Source organism: Felis catus, chromosome C2 (assembly GCF_018350175.1).
Source record: "Felis catus isolate Fca126 chromosome C2, F.catus_Fca126_mat1.0, whole genome shotgun sequence".
Taxonomy (NCBI): domain Eukaryota; kingdom Metazoa; phylum Chordata; class Mammalia; order Carnivora; family Felidae; genus Felis; species Felis catus.
The window spans coordinates 2,661,424-2,675,775 of NC_058376.1; the positions used below are offsets into that span (position 1 = coordinate 2,661,424).

Below are 14,352 nucleotides of genomic sequence, written 5' to 3' on the forward strand. Positions count from 1 at the left end.
ACGGCACTGCGGGGTCACAGGACAGGCCCTCCCCGCTCATGGAGCCAGGGGCGTGGGGAGCGGGTTCAGGAAGCCTTTCTGAGGGCCGCGACCCTCGCGTGCCCTTGAATCGGCGATTCTGCTTCAAGGCCTCTGTGTACAAGTCCTTGGGGTCCCCTCTGTGCTGACACAGACGACACACGGGCCCCCGAGGCGTGGGTTCGTAACAGAGAAAATCAGGATCCACCTACGCACCCACAAGCGGCACGCGCACACGCGGGGTCCCGCTCGCGGCCCGCGGTGTCACGTCACTGGAAGAGGTCAGGGCCCCGCAGCAGGTGCCAGGATCCCAACCTCGTCTCAGAGGAGACCGAGGGGCTGAGCGGCTACACCAGCCCGCCCCAGGTCCCAGGTGGCTCGGCTGCACGCAGCCGGGCCGAGGTTCTAATGGTGTCCACACCCGGACAGGCCAACCCAGCCCCTCCGACCCTCACGTGCTGGGCGGCCCCTCCGGCTCCAGCTCCCAACCATCAGGTGAGGAGTGGGGGCCCCGGATCTCTGAAGGCCACGTCTCATGCCCACACGCCCTCTGCGGCGACTGCTGGGGCCAACGCCTTACCTGTGTGGTTTGAAAACTGGACGGAGTTCAACGCGTCAATCTCAAATCCCAAAACCTGCAAGACAGAGAAGGCCCAGGTGTGAGAGAGCCAGGACCCCGGGGGCGGGCGGCAGTGCCTCCCTGAGTGGGGCTCCACGCCCACACTTTGGTGCCGTGCGTGTCTGGTGAGGGGCTTCGTCTGGAAGTGTGTCGGCAGCAAGCAGCCCGGAGAGCCGAGCCTCTGAGCCGCTGCCCACCCGCGGGAACTCACTTCTGGAAATCCCGCCAAGCAAAAATGCTTGAAAGTGCGAGGCGACAAGGCGTCCGTCTGTTCAGACGCTGAAGGGGAGAGGTGAGGCCGTCTCGGTTTCCAGAACGTGGGTTTGAAGCCCCGACCCCTCTGGGGAGGCAGGGCCTAGGGGCTCCCCACTGGAGGGCACAGCCGGCCGGCCCCTCCCCCCGAGCCTCCACTGAAGTATCAGCCCCGCCCACTCACTGCAAGTGGGGAGCCCACCGCAGAGCCACACCGGCCTGGGGTCGTGTGGCCACCCTGTGGCTGCGACACAGTTTCGTCACGCACCTCACAGCACAGAGAGTCCCAGGTGCCACTGAGTCAGGGACCAAGTTTATAAAGAACAGGAACTCCTTTTTCAATGAAGGGGAAGAAAGCTTCTACCTAAAATAGCCCAGGGGCGCCTGGGTGGCTCAGTCGGTTAGGTGTCGGGACTCTTGATTTTGGCTCAGGTCATGACCTCGCAGTTCGTGGGATCGGGCCCCGGGTCAGGCTGTCTGCTGGCAGCACGGAGCCTGCTGGGGATTCTCTCTCTCCCTCTCTCTCTGCCCCATCCCCACTCACGTGCTCACTCTTTCAAGATAAACAAACGTTAAAAAGAAATTAAAAATGAAATCAGATGGGCGAGGTCTACACCAGCCGGCGTGGACAGCTGTTTGCCTGTGGAAGAAGGGGGATCTTTCCTTCTGCTCATCTTTCCCGTTTTTCCTCATGTAACAGGTAGGCGAGATTCACTCAGGCAACATGACCTACAGAACACTGCAGAGCCCTCCGGAGACGAGCCACATCCTCGGCGGGGCCCTGCCCACGCCCCTTGGAGGTCAGAGGTGGCAGGCATCGGGACACTTCCCTGCCCATCCCTCAGCCTTCGTGCCCTCCCCTGACCCTGGGTCCCTGCCAGACCCCACGGGCCACCTCCACCTGTCCTTCTGGGCTGGCCCTGGCCGGCATCACCCCAGGCAGCGCAGGCCCACGGCCCTGCCACGTGGTCCTCGCCGTCTCTCGGAGCATCCTCGGGGTGGCTCTGCAGAGTCGGCCGCCTGAGGAAACCTGCCCGGGGCCGCACAGAGGCCTCTGGCGCTGGCGGGGGAGGGTACAGCCAGAACCGCCACCCGCCGCAAGGTGAGGCCCGAACGCCCGGAAGCAAGCCAAAGCCAAGTCGGTGTGAACAGCACGCCAGGGCCCGGCCAAGTCCTGTGGGGTGTTAACATCCCACAGACCACAGACGTCTGGCTCTTGGGAGTCCCACTGACCTTTGGACCCTCTCCCTCCGCAGCCCCAGGAAAATGACAAAGAACAAAGGAGCTTTTTATGGCCCTGGTCCACAAGTGGGTGAGCGACTCCGACGTACTTTGGGGACACAGAAACAGATGCTGCATGGGGACCAGGCAGTCCCCCAACAAGAGCCTGGGACAAGGCCTCGGGGACATTGCATGGGGGGACATCACTCGGGCATTCCTTTGTGTCCCCCCACCCCTGTGTGACTGACACAGCCGGGGGAGGTCACACACGGGCTCCGACCACAACCTGTCCTCTGGACCCTCGGGTCCAAGCGGGCTCGCGGCCAGCCTGGACTCTGGAGCCATGTGAGACCATGTCATGAGGACAGGTGTTCAACCCGGATTCCCCCCCTGCTGAGAGCTGGGCTGTCCCGCTGGCCCCTGCCACTGGGGGAGGCTCCTCATCTTTCCGTTTGGAGATTCTGGCTCTGCCCACAGCTGGGACTCAGGACTGAACTGAGAGTCCCGTCCTCACCCCAGGCGGGACCAGGAAAATCACGTCACCCTTAGGATCGGCAGGACAGGACCAGCCTGGAAACCCAGAGCCTGCCCCCCACCCCCCCAACGCCAGCACCTCTGCCTCCCCGTCTCCCTATTTCACGCCACCCCTGCTCTGTCCTTCCCTTCTAAGGGAAGCGCGGCCCTCGGTGACTCCTCCCACCCCTGCACGCTGCTCCCTCCGGGGTTGACGCCAGGCCCACGCCACCAGCCAGCACCTGCATGAGGCCACCATGGGGCCAGTCTGTCAGCCCGGAAGGTCCTCTCTCCTCCCCTCTCCTCGGTGCTCCCAGATCCGTGACGCCCCACCCCACGCCGACCCCCAGCCCCACCGTGACCGCGCCGTGGCACAGGGTGGGTCAGTCACTGCTGCCCTCAGTGACGGCCAGGACCCCCAGGAGGGCTAGCCCTGTTCTTTGGCACACGTGGGGACAGGGCGTGACCTTATGAGTATCTGTTGATTCGACGTGCCCACCACATTCGCCCTGGTGTCCGTCCTGCTGGTGCCCTGCTCCAGACCCTGGGCCCGGCCCCCAGCCACCCCTGTGGGCACAGTGTCTTCCCTCCATCCCCTCCTCCCTCCCCTCCAAGTCTCGGTTCACATCCACAGCTGAGGCCATCTGCAGACCCCGGCCACAGGAGCCACACGCAAGCAGTGAGATGCCAGGAGGCACCAGCAGAAGTGCCAAGACAGTGGCCCTGGGGGGGCCGGGTGCGGGAGGTCGGAGGTCGGAGCCCGGCTGCCGGGGCAGGAGCAGGTGCGACACCAGGGCAGGGAGGCCACGGGGTGTTAATGCCCCACGGAGCGTCTGGCTCTTGGAGTCCCACTGACCTTTGGACCCTCTCCCTCTGCAGCCCCAGGAAAATGACAAAGAACAAAGGAGCTTTTTATGGCCCTGGTCCACAAGGCCGGGAAGAGGGCCCCAGTGGGTGAGACTCCGACGAACTTTGGGGACACAGAAACAGATACCCCACAGGGCACGGGGACACTAAAACCTCAGTTCCCACAGAGGGGCTGGGCCAGTGCCCCGTGGAATGTGGCTGAGGAGGAGGCAGCGAAAGGGATGGGGGGATGCAAGGAGAGGGGCGGGTGGGCAGGTGAGAGACAGAGGACAGGGACCGAGAGCAATGAGCACACAGTCCCCGGCCGTCCCTCTGTGTCCTACTCACCCGAACACCACTGACCACGCTTCAAGTCTCCCCTGCACGCTCAGGGATAGGCAGAAGTACGTGTGGGGGTCAGGAGTGGCTGCCTCCAGCAGCTGGGGGGGGGGGAGTGGGCACTGCTCACCCTCGCCGTGGCCCACCGGTGGCCTTCCCTCTGTGACGGTTCACTGTGCAATATACACTTAAGATTGACATCTAACAAGTCTCTCCAAAATAATTAAGCGGGTATTACCCAAACTCAAAGAAATAAAATAAAAATCGCCAGTCTTATTAAACCCAACAGTTAGAACGGGCCCTTTGCAAGTCTGCCTGCCAGATGCACGGCCTCCTACTCCCAGATCCAGCTTGCGTGGCTTCGAATCCCTTAGAATTCTAATCAAGGCTCAAGAAACAGACTTGGAGCGGCCATGACACAAATCTGGAAACCCCTGCCAAGACATCCCGCTCCATTGCTTCCGGATGTATAGATAATTAATCCTTTGAAGCTGGCAAACTGATCCGGGAACGAAGCCCCTACTTGGTGCTTCTGAATGATAGCGAGCTCAGCCGCAGGCTGCCTGCTCCTCAAAGGCGGCAGTCGATGCGGCTCATTCCTCGGTGCACGTGCCGTGTGCAGGGCACGCACGACCGCGGGCGCTCCACTGTGCAGGCGCGGGCTGCCGCCCAGCCAGGGGACACCGAGGAGGCTCTGCCCTCACGCCCTCCATGGCCCCCCTCCTGGGGCACAGAGCACCTGCCGCCCCCCCCACCCCCCGCTGCTTGGGACCCAGTACCCCGCACCCCTCCCAGTTCCTTGCTGGCCCACAGCTGGTAAGGCAGGTGCCTCCTGGAGGGCGTGGCTCCGACCCAGGATTTCAGAAAGCAGGAAGCCTTTGCAAACCAACCTTGCCTAAGCCAAAACAGCAGTGGAAAGCGGGCGCTCCCCTGCTTCCCACAGGTTCACGCTGCTCCACTCTGCAAGGAACTGCATTAGTACGGTAACCGTTTTCTCGCAACAGCAAAATTCCTCTCCGGTTTCCTCTGTTAGCACAAACAGGTACTAGCGAACGTCTTGAGTAAAAGCGAAGTGGCTAACGTGAGCTTCTGGAAAGCAGGGGACACCGGGACCTGGATAACACCGAATGAATTCCCTGTAGAAATAACTGCTCTGGTCCCCATTTCTGGACTGGACCCCGCTGGTCACACCTCACCTCCCCCCTACCCCCCGCCGAGGGAGCCGGACACACGCTGACCCTTGGTCTGGGACTCAGTGCAGTGTTCAGGATGCACATCGTGGGCAGCTGGGTTCTCCCCAGCCATGCTCACCTCCCGCTCAGCATGTGGCACACGTCCAAATTCCCATCCCTTGACAGGCTGTGCACAAGTCACATTACCTGGGAAGAAACCCTCGAGTTGCACGGACACGACCTCCCCGGACCGGGCTAACTTCCGGGACAGTACTGGTGGTCTGTGTATTCTTGTGGGTGACAATCATGTCGTTCTACAGTGAACCTTGGAGCCCACGGGGCCCCAGAAGCCCTCGCTCACCCTGCACCACCGTGTCCGAGTGTGGGTGGCTCCCGGGAGGGGGTCTCTCTCCCACGGTCACCATCTTGTGGCACAAGGGACCCTACCCAGCCGGGTCCACTCTTGTTACAGGCGTGCGTTGGAAGCGGGTGTCTGGGCTGAGCTCCAGAAGGGGGGCCAGCACCCTGAAGGAGGGAAGGACTCAGCAGCAATGCGGTTGTGCAAGACTGTCTCACATGGAGCCATTGCAGCTGTTACTAAACACGCTTACGTAGGAAAACCACCAGCCAGCCTGGCCTCACCCGCCCCCCCCCCCCCCGGGGACTTCCCTACATTCTACCTTCAGCAACGCTCCCTACCGATGGCTCTGGCAGAATCCCACGTAATGGAGGCCACGGTGTGCGCACCTCTTCCACCCACGCTGGAAGTGTGCGGTCACCACGGAAACGGGCACACACAGGAATCGGCCTCCCCCACCCCCGGGTCGCTTTTGCAACATCTACCAGCACGGCTGCAGCACACGGTGAAAGACGCAAAAGACACGGTGAGAACAAGAGGGAGAAATGACGCTCAGCCCAGGAAGGACGGCTGAAGCGAGGCCTCGCCACGGAAGGGGGACCACCACCTCCACCGACTCTCACCGGCACACACAGGGACAGAGTCCCCTCTCCCCAGCCCCGCCAGGCTGGAGGCCACCGGCCTTCAGTGTGCCCCCATCTCTGCGGACAGCCCCGCGCAGGCGTGTTTGGCCGTCCTCACTACCATCCCCGTGACTCTCCATTGTCCTCACCCCCCGGCCCCCAGATATACCCATGAAACCCCAACCTACAGGGGCCTGCCCCTGAGCACGGAATGAGGTCCGGACCCCCGGGCTGCGTGTCCCAACATTCCACCAATTCCACATTGTGGCCACAGAGCTGCTGACCACTTTCTGACCCCCCCCCCCCAAATCTCTGAAACCCCTATGCCTGCGAGCAAATCTCCTGAATGCAGAACATCAGGACCTTGTTGAAAACCTTGTCTTCTCGGCCTCTGCCGCAGCACCGGGACTCGGTGGGGTTTCTGGGTCCTGGGACTCCCCCCACCAACCGTGAGCCCCTAGGATGCGCCCACCACCCTGTGCACCTCTGAATGAAGGCTGGTGTGGCCAAAGCCCGGCCCCGGGCCACATGAGGAGAGCCACACCCATTCCGGAAAACACGAGGAGCCTTGGCCAAGAAGTCCCACGACAAAGCACGCCCCTCTCCCCAGCGAGCCCCTGCACCTCCACGCGGCTGCGGAGGAAAACCCGGCTGCTCGATGACCATGGAAGCACAACCAAGCCCAGGCGACAAGAGTCTCAGGATGGAGAGGACCGCTGAGGTTCACGGCCAGCCCAAACCGGAGGCACTTCTGACAAGGTCCCAGTATTGGACACACTGCCGGTGGGAGCGGCCCCTCGACCTGCCGGGGGACGGGGGGTGCAGACGTGTGCATGGCGTACAGGAAGCACCCCACCTCCTGCCAAGAGAAGGGCGGTCAAAACGAGCCCAGGTGGGAGGGGCAGCTTGGAGATGGCTCCCGCTTTCCGTGCCTCTCTGCGCGTTCTGTGCGCTCAGTGTGCAGGATGGGGGAGGGGTGGCGCACGCGACACCTGCGGTGACTATGGCGGGAGGGGGCTTTCAAACACTTCGTCACGGCCATCCGGCCACCAAGAACGAGCGAGGCCGGCAGGGACGCCGGCACGCACTCCAGCTCGGTGGCCCGACTCCCATGGCTGTCATCTCCCGCCCCACGCAGACCTGTGGCCTTTCCCGAAGGAGGGAGGAGGGGCCTTGGGCGGGTGACGCATGTTCTCCGAGGCCAGATCCCCCTCACTGCTGCAATCATCACCCACTCTGCTGACAGCCAGCAAGACACGGTCGTTAACTCAGCAGCTGGGCGGGCAGCCCGCCCTCGCGGGGAATAGCAGGAGAGGGGAAGCTCTGGAACATTCCAGCGCAGCTCCCCCACCCTGTCTGGACCACCCGGGCTCCTCTGCGGGAGAGGCTCGTGTTGGGCAGGGAGGGGTCACAGTCTCCAAGAACCCTCACTATGGCTTGTTCTGCAAGACCATGAGTTGCTTCCACAGGAAATCAGGATTAGGAAAGAGAGGACGCAAGATGTCAAGGGACTGCTGGCATCCTCGGGGCTCGGTGCCCAGTGTCCTGCCCACCACCTGTGACCGGTCAGCTCTACCCACGTCCACTGTTCCCTGACCTCCAACGGGAACCTCTGCTGGAAACAGCCCCGCATCCCCGAAGGAGCCCGTAGCTCGCTTTTGGTCCCAAGGCCACCTTGGCCCGTGTGTGTGCACCCTTGCCTCAGCCGTCACCACCCTGGACCCCAGCGACCCTGGCCCTGGTCCCGGGACAGCCCACTCCCCAACTTCCAGGCTCGAAGTGCTCAGTGGCAGGACCCTGGCCCCCTGCCAGGCCCCGCCCAGGGGCCATACACTAGCAAGGGGGTTGGGCTGCACTGCAGAGCCCTAGGAGAAGGGGGTCTCACCCCAAGACCCGGCAGCACCTGGATATGCACGGGGAACAGGGCACTGCCCCCCTCGGCCCTGCAGGATTCTACCACATGGCCCGGGGCCCCACACCTGCTTCCTCTCTCCTTGACAAACTCCATTTTTCTGTTCCTTGGTGTCACTCTTCCAGATCACTCTATGAGCAGAACTGGCTGGTTCTACATCAAAAGCTCCACGCAGGCATATGCACCAGGGGACGATCAAGCCCATGAGCCACAAGGCCAACGGTTCCCACGTCACGTAAGCGCCCTGCTGAGAGACGCACCCTCGCCCTTCCAGAGAGCACGGTGCCACCCCAGGCCCCCGGGGGGAGCACTTAGACAGAAGAGAGGGCCCCACTCGGAGCACGGCAACAACACGCAACACCCGTGTACGCATGCACGCACACAGTGAGAAAAAGGTCAGAGAACAGGACCGAGCAAGGTCTTGCTTTCTCCACGACACGCACAGAGGAACGACAGAGGGGGCGCCTCCATGGCTCGGTGGGTTAAGCGTCCGACTTCGGCTCAGGTCATGATCTTGTGGTTTGTGAGTTTGAGCCCCGCGTTAGGCTCTGTGCTGATGGCTCAAAACGCCTGGATGGAACCTGCTTCGGATTCCGTGTCTCCCCCTCTCTCTGCCCCTCCCATCCTCATGTGCATGCTCTGTCTTAAAAATAAATAAACGCTAAAAAAAATTTTTAAAAGGGGCGCCTGGGTGGCCCAGTCAGTTAAGTGTCTGACTCTTACTTTTGACTCAAGTCTTAATCTCACAGTTTGTGGGTTCAAGCCCCGTGTCAGGCACAGAGCTTGCTTGGGATTCTGTCTTCCTTTCTCTCTCTGCCCCTCTCCTGCTCACTCTCTCTGTCTCTCTCTCTCACTCAATAAATAAACATTAAAAAAACTAAAAAGAAAAAACAACAGAAACCCCAGTCCCAGCCAAAAAAGAGAGTTAGGAAATCAAGAAATTAAGCAATTCTGGACCTTCCTGGGAAAAGAGCTAAAACACCACCTACGTCCCAGGACTGGAACACAAGCTGGATCAGACCGGGGACTTCCAGAGGCCGGGAAAACGGGAATCATCTCAAATGGAGGAAGGGAAGAGAGCAGACGCGTGCGTCCCGGAGCACGAGGGAAAGTCCGGAAGAGGCTCAGAAGAGTTCCAAACCCCGCGCACCACACGGACTTGAACCTCCAAGGACTTGAACGTCCACACCGGGCAGGAGGGGCGGGCACTGTTTGATGCCAGGTCTCTTGTGCTGTTTGTCAACATACGTGTCCCCAGGAGAGACGTTAAGGCAAAGGCCACGTCTTTTAAAGGGCAGGCTGACATTCTTCCGGTATCTTCCAAATGCACTTATGCTGCAGAAGGGCCCTTTCTATCCCAGGACTGCTAAGGAAAAAAAGTAAAGCGCTTCCTCTGAAGGCAGCCACCTTGAGGCCCCAGGGGTTCTTAAAGATGAGAGGCTGAATCGAAAGGACCCCCCGCCACTCCCACCCCTGCCCTGTCACGCGTCTCTAGGAGATCCTGACGCGTCCGGGGCCCCGCCGCCCTGCGGCTTAGCGGTGGGCCCGCCATCCCTCTGCCCCAGCCCACGTCGCTCGGCAGGTAGGGGTCTCAATCCACATTCCAGGCCAGCGGCCTCCCAATGCACCCGCTGCCCACCCACTGCCCTCCTCCCGAGGGGTGTCTGAGCCAGTCCACGGTGGCAAACGCGTCCCTGCACAAAAGAGTACGATCTCCACCGGCCACCAGACACGTCACAGGTCTCAGGTCTGCTTCTGCACCGACGGGCCCGGAGAGTCAAAGAACGAGGCTGCTTTCTGCAGCAGGCCCCGCAGGCAGCCATCTCCCCAGGATCTGCCAGGACCCCCCAGGGCCCTGCCTTCCCGGCTGAGCAGCGACACGGTGTTTAAACGGGTTCTGAGCGAAGGCCCAAGTCACATCCTCCAAGCTGCTGGAATTCAGGAATCTCGTGTCTCCCTGCCACCGGCACCCTTCAGGGCCGCACCTCTCCACGGTGACCCTCTAGTGCTACTCCCCCTCCCAGGACAGAGGTCACATGTGTCTGATGCAAGCTCCTCCCCGGGAGCCTGCACGCGGCCCCGCCGGCACCCTGACATCAGCTTCTGGCCCCCAGCACGGCGAGGGAGTAAATCTCTGTGGTTTCAACCCCCCGGCTTGCAGCACGAGGGAGAGCGACCCCAGGACACGCACACGCCACCCTAAGCCTCGGGACCTGCTGGACCTTCAACACAGCGGCACGGAAGCAGGCTGCGGGGCTGCCTGGGGGATCCCAGGGTCCCCCCTCCCCCAGGGGGTGACGCAGACGCGGGAGTGGCTGCCGAACGGACACACACACACACAGACGCCGTGGGGCTGGAAGCGACTGGACCTCCCAGCTTGGGGGAATTTTAAGTTTCCAACTTCCAAAAGGAGGCGACCCCAGCAGCGTCTGGTGCGTGAGGCGGCCAGCGGCAGGCTGCGCACCGTCTCTCCTCACCACATCCTTCCCTTCGCTTTCCCACCCCTAGAACGGAAGGTCAGAGCAGCGAGAAGGCCCAGCCCCGCCCAGGGAGGCACCCCAGGCGCGCCCCTGGCCTGTGTGACCTTGACCTGGCGGCCCTCCCTCCGTGGATGGGGTCACGGAGTCCACGAGCCTGCCCTCGCTCCCCTCACTCTGCAAACATGGGGTCATCCCGCCTGACACTCGACCTCCTCTGCGGCTGGTCACTAAAACGTACTTGGGACTCTGGCCTGGAAGCAAATCCAAAACCAGGGCCAGGTTCTGCCCCTTTCTCTCCCGTGCGACGCTTTCCTCTGCCTGGGGAAGGCGGCTGGAAGCGCTGGGCTCTGCGGACCCGGCAAAAAGCAGGCTGGGAACCGTGGCCCCTGACGCCCGGGATTCGCAGGCTTGCGCCACCCTCACCCCGGAGCGGCGGGAGCTCCCCGGGCACGGGCCCTCGCCATGCCAGCACCACGGGCCGAGCTCCGTCCGGGCGGTGCCCCCGGGAGCCCTGGCCCCATCTGACTGCCAAGAGGATTGCTCTCGCTTTGCTCGTGAGGCTTGGAGAGGCTCCACAGGCAGGGCCCCGTCCCTGAGCCAGAAGTCCAGGACAAAGGGACACTGCAGTCAGTCCCCACCGGGGCTTCTCCAGTCTCTCCAAACCCGTGGAGTCCAGCCAGAGTCCACCTTCTGCCACCCTCTGCGAGTTCTCCTCCCGTGAGAATAGTCGGGCGCTGTGTGAACCAGTGCACCGGACTCTAGCTGTATGGCGTCGGCCAGAATTGAGCATCTACACCCCATCCCCCCGCCCCGACTAAGCACAGCTCTGGGCGTTGCGGGACGCGTCCCCTCGGAATCCCTGCTGGAATCTGCAAGTGTGTGGCTTCGTGGCTATCCCAGGCTCTGCCCAACCCCGCCCATGCTGTGCCAAGGCTGGTCCGAGGTCAGTCAGCAGGCCGTCCCACCCCTCCGTGCCCCAGCGGGGCGCAGAGGTGGGGGGTGGGAGGGCTGCAAGATGGCAGCGTGGGACCCTGTGGAGCACCCTGCAGGATTAACAGATTGATCCTACCGGAGCTAAGCAGTCCAGCCTTGGCAAGTGTTTGCAGGCTGATAAGGAATCTAGACTCTCATCAAGGAAGCACTAAGTAGCTGCGGGAGAAGTGCCCCACAGACTAAGAAATTTCCGGAAATTGTTCTTGTTATGAGCTGAATTGTGTTCCCCAAATTCCTCTGCTGAGACCCTGGCCCCCAGCACCTCAGAATGTGACTGTATTTAGAGACAGCATCTTTAAAGAGGTAATTAAGGTGAAATGAGGTCAGTAGGGTGGCCCTGATGCAATCTGACTGGTGTCCTCACCTGACACGCACAGGGGGACCAAGTGAAGGTAGCCACCTACACGCCACGGAGAGACAGACATCTCAGGAGGACACGGCCTTGCTGACACCTCGATCTTGGGCTTCCAGAACCAAGAGAGAACAAACTATCGTCTACACACAGCCTGATCTGCAGTACTTTGTTATGGCTGCCTGAAATCACACCGATACTGTCCTGTGTGGGGTCCAGCTTGGCGGGGAGCATGTTTGGAGGACCCCCACCCCTGGTTTTCTCCCCTCCATTCCCTGAGACTGCATCTTATTTCTGTAATTAGGAAGAAGGTGATTAAGCCCCAAAAAACATACACAAGTAAGTACCTGAGGCCCCAGCCCCCACCCACTGCTGGCAGAGGTCCCAGCCTCTACGAGAGGCCCCAGGCACACTACCAGGCCATCTGGCCCTGCTCTCCTCACCGGTCTTCCTGTACGGTGGGGGAGAACACAGCACCCCTGGGCACTGCTGGCCCACCTCATTCAGCAGCCTCTAAGACAGACCCCATTCACGCACCCCATCTCCCCTAAAACAACCTGGGAAGCAGGCATCGTGACTGTTCTACAGACAAAGGAACTGAGCTCAGTGTGGAAGGTGGCCTCTTCAAGTTCAGGGACCTAACAAATATCCCCTGCCTTCAGAGACACCCCCCCTGCCAGGCTTCTCCTGGGCCTCACGACCCCGGAAGGAAGTGCCAGGATGAGTCAAATCAGAGGCAGAGCCTCCGACCCCCAGCACACAGGTGAAGGATGCTGGGCACTGGGGAAAGCCCAGGTTAGAATCGCAGTTCTGACCTTCAGAACCACTTCCCCGGGGTGGGTGGTCTAGCCCCATCCCTAGAGTCCCCGGTGTGCAAGTTGAGAGCACGCGCCTGGAAGGGAAGGGCATCACTGCAGGACCCAGGTGAGCCGAGGAGGCGAATGGGTGCCCAGTGCGGGGAGAAAGGAGGAGTGTAGACAGACACGGAGGAGGGACTGGGCACAGGACACAAGGAAGCCAGCGGGGGGCCGCACACCCCTGCCAAGGACAAAGCTCCCACGGCTGTGTGGCCAAGAAGGGGTGTCCCTCCTGGGACAGCAGGCTGAAGTTGTTCTTGAGCCCTTCCTGCTTCTGACTGCACCTTTCTCCCAAGCACAGTGCCACCCCAGCGGCCCTGCCCACATAATCCACCTACATGTAACCAAGCTTCCCCTTCCCCAGAGAGCTAGGAGCAGGCAATCCACGGGCCATACCTGCTTCTTGCCGGTGTGTGTGTGTGTGTGTGTGTGTGTGTGTGTGTGTGCAGGCCAGGGACAACGGGCCAAAGGTGGGCAGTCCAGGGGAGCCATGACCTTGTCATGACCACCCAGCCCTCCTGCCGGGCAGACAAGGGAAGGAAGCACCCATCACCGGGGCTGCCTCCAGCCTGGCATGAGAGCCCACGCCACCCGGGCCTCCTTCTGCACCTCCAAGAGCCACCCAGCCATAACCTTGCGGCTGGAATAGGAAGCAGTGGGTGCCCGGCCAGTGAGGCCCCAACAAGGACAGGCGCGGGAGGTCTGTCATTAAGTAAAGGCTACAGTACTTGAAAAGCAGCTTCTAAAGCCAAAAAGGCAGGCGCCTGCGTCGCTCTCTGGGCTTTTCTTCAACAACACCTGCAGGTAGGCCACCTCTGCCCTGTCCGCCTCTCTGGCCACCACCTCCCCCAGCCGCAAGGCGGGACCCAACCCGGCCGGCAGAAGCCAGGGTCCGCGAGCTCGCCCCTCCTCCTGGCAGGTGGACGCGCCAAACACCTGCCTTCCCTCCCTCGCCCTGCGCCTCCCCCCTCCCCCCCGGCCAGGGTCCGGAGGCCCCGCGCCGCATTCTCCCGCCTCCAGGGAGTCGCCGGCCCCCGCCGCAGGCAGGGGTGCGGGTGGCGAGTGCGCCACAGCCTGCGCGCGGGGGCCTGGCCCTCGGCAGCCCCCCTCCCCCTCCAGCCCAGTGCTTCCGCCCCCGCAGAACGCGGGCCCGGCGGCCGAGCCAAGGTCACGGAGCCCGCACGCCCGGCGCGGGGACCCCCGGCCGGTTACGTAAGCCGCGCCGGGTGGCGGCGCGTACCTGCAGCGGGAACGTGGCCGCCCGGTTGCCCACGTAGCCGCGGACGACGTGGCTCTGGATGGAGAGCACCCGGCACTCCTCCTCCATGCCGGGCCTGCCGCGGCGGCGCGGGGCCGGGCGGGCGTCCGCGTGTGCGCCGCTCGCTGGGCTCCGCTCGGCTCCGCTCGGCGCAGGCGCTCGGCTCGCGCGCCAGGCCGCCTCCCTGTGACCTCAGCGCGGCCGGCAACCGCGGGTCCCGCTCGGCGCGGGGGTGGGCGGGGGCGGGGCTTCCGCGCAGCCCCGCCCACCGGCCCGCCCGCGCGGGGACCGGGACAGCGGGAGCCACGCCCCGCCGGGCCCGGGGGACGGTGTCACGGCGGCTCCCGGCGCGTGGGCGGGCGCAGCCACCCTGCGAGACGCCGGGGTAGCTCTTTCCGGTCCGGCGGGCGAGGGCGCTGCCGCGTCGCCCCTTCCTGGCACGAGGTCCGCGGGCCTCGCCTCTGACCTCCGGGCCGCCCACCCTGGCGCGCTGCCGGACCCGAGCGCTTGCGACAAGGACAGCCGGCGCCGCGACAGGG

The 14,352-nt window shown here is 62.8% G+C and overlaps 1 protein-coding gene across 1 annotated transcript in view; it reads right to left on the reverse strand.

Moving 5' to 3' along the window:
• PDXK (pyridoxal kinase) overlaps positions 1–14,014 on the reverse strand; it is a 32,776-nt gene extending 18,762 nt beyond the window's left edge. Inside the window, exons 1-2 of the mRNA XM_023238665.2 lie at positions 13,796–14,014; positions 599–653 (exon numbers count right to left, since the gene is read on the reverse strand). Coding sequence (XP_023094433.1) covers positions 599–653; positions 13,796–13,882 — 142 coding nt within the window. The 5' untranslated portion in view covers positions 13,883–14,014. The remainder of the gene's footprint in view (positions 1–598; positions 654–13,795) is intronic.
• Between the last annotated feature and the right edge of the window lie 338 nt (positions 14,015–14,352).